Here is a 482-nt window from a genome sequence, read left to right as displayed (position 1 = left end):
GGCCGCGCCGACGCCCCCCGGCCCGGCGGGCACCGGGCAGCTGGCCATGTAGGTGGAGCCCGGGTTGGGCGACATGTGCGGGACGTGGTGGTGGTGGTGGTGATGCGGGTGCGCGTGGCCCGGGGCGCCGGCGCCCGCGTCGTAGCCCGCGGGCATCATGTCGAGGCCGCCGTAGCCGCCTTGCCCGTGGCAGCCGAGCGGCGCCGATGGGGGCGCCTGGAAGTCGAAGCCCTGCGGCAGCAGCGAGGCCCCGAAGCCCAGGCCGCTCACCACGCGGTGGTACATGGGCTTGAGCGCCTGGCACTTCCGCCTGAAGCCGCGCGGCCGGCGGCGGAACGAGCCCTCCTCGAACATGAACTCGCTGGCCGGGTCGATGGTCCAGTAGTGGCCCTTGCCCGGCCGCCCGAGGCCCTTGGGCAGCTTGATGAAGCACTCATTGAGCGAGAGGTTGTGGCGCACGGAGTTCTTCCAGCCCTGGTAGG

General features: G+C 73.0%; 1 protein-coding gene across 1 annotated transcript in view; it reads right to left on the bottom strand.

Annotated features, from left to right (window-relative positions):
* Positions 1-482, bottom strand: part of FOXF2 (forkhead box F2) — a 9496-nt gene that overhangs the window by 3379 nt on the left and 5635 nt on the right. The window contains exon 3 of the mRNA XM_024766399.1: positions 1-474. This exon is cut by the window's left edge and continues 259 nt beyond it. Within this exon, the coding sequence (XP_024622167.1) occupies positions 1-474 (474 nt within the window). The remainder of the gene's footprint in view (positions 475-482) is intronic.

This window comes from Neophocaena asiaeorientalis, unplaced genomic scaffold, assembly GCF_003031525.2.
Source record: "Neophocaena asiaeorientalis asiaeorientalis breed wild unplaced genomic scaffold, Neophocaena_asiaeorientalis_V1.1 scaffold8, whole genome shotgun sequence".
In the NCBI taxonomy this organism is placed as follows: Eukaryota; Metazoa; Chordata; class Mammalia; order Artiodactyla; family Phocoenidae; genus Neophocaena; species Neophocaena asiaeorientalis.
This window is presented reverse-complemented; position numbering and strand designations above follow the sequence as displayed.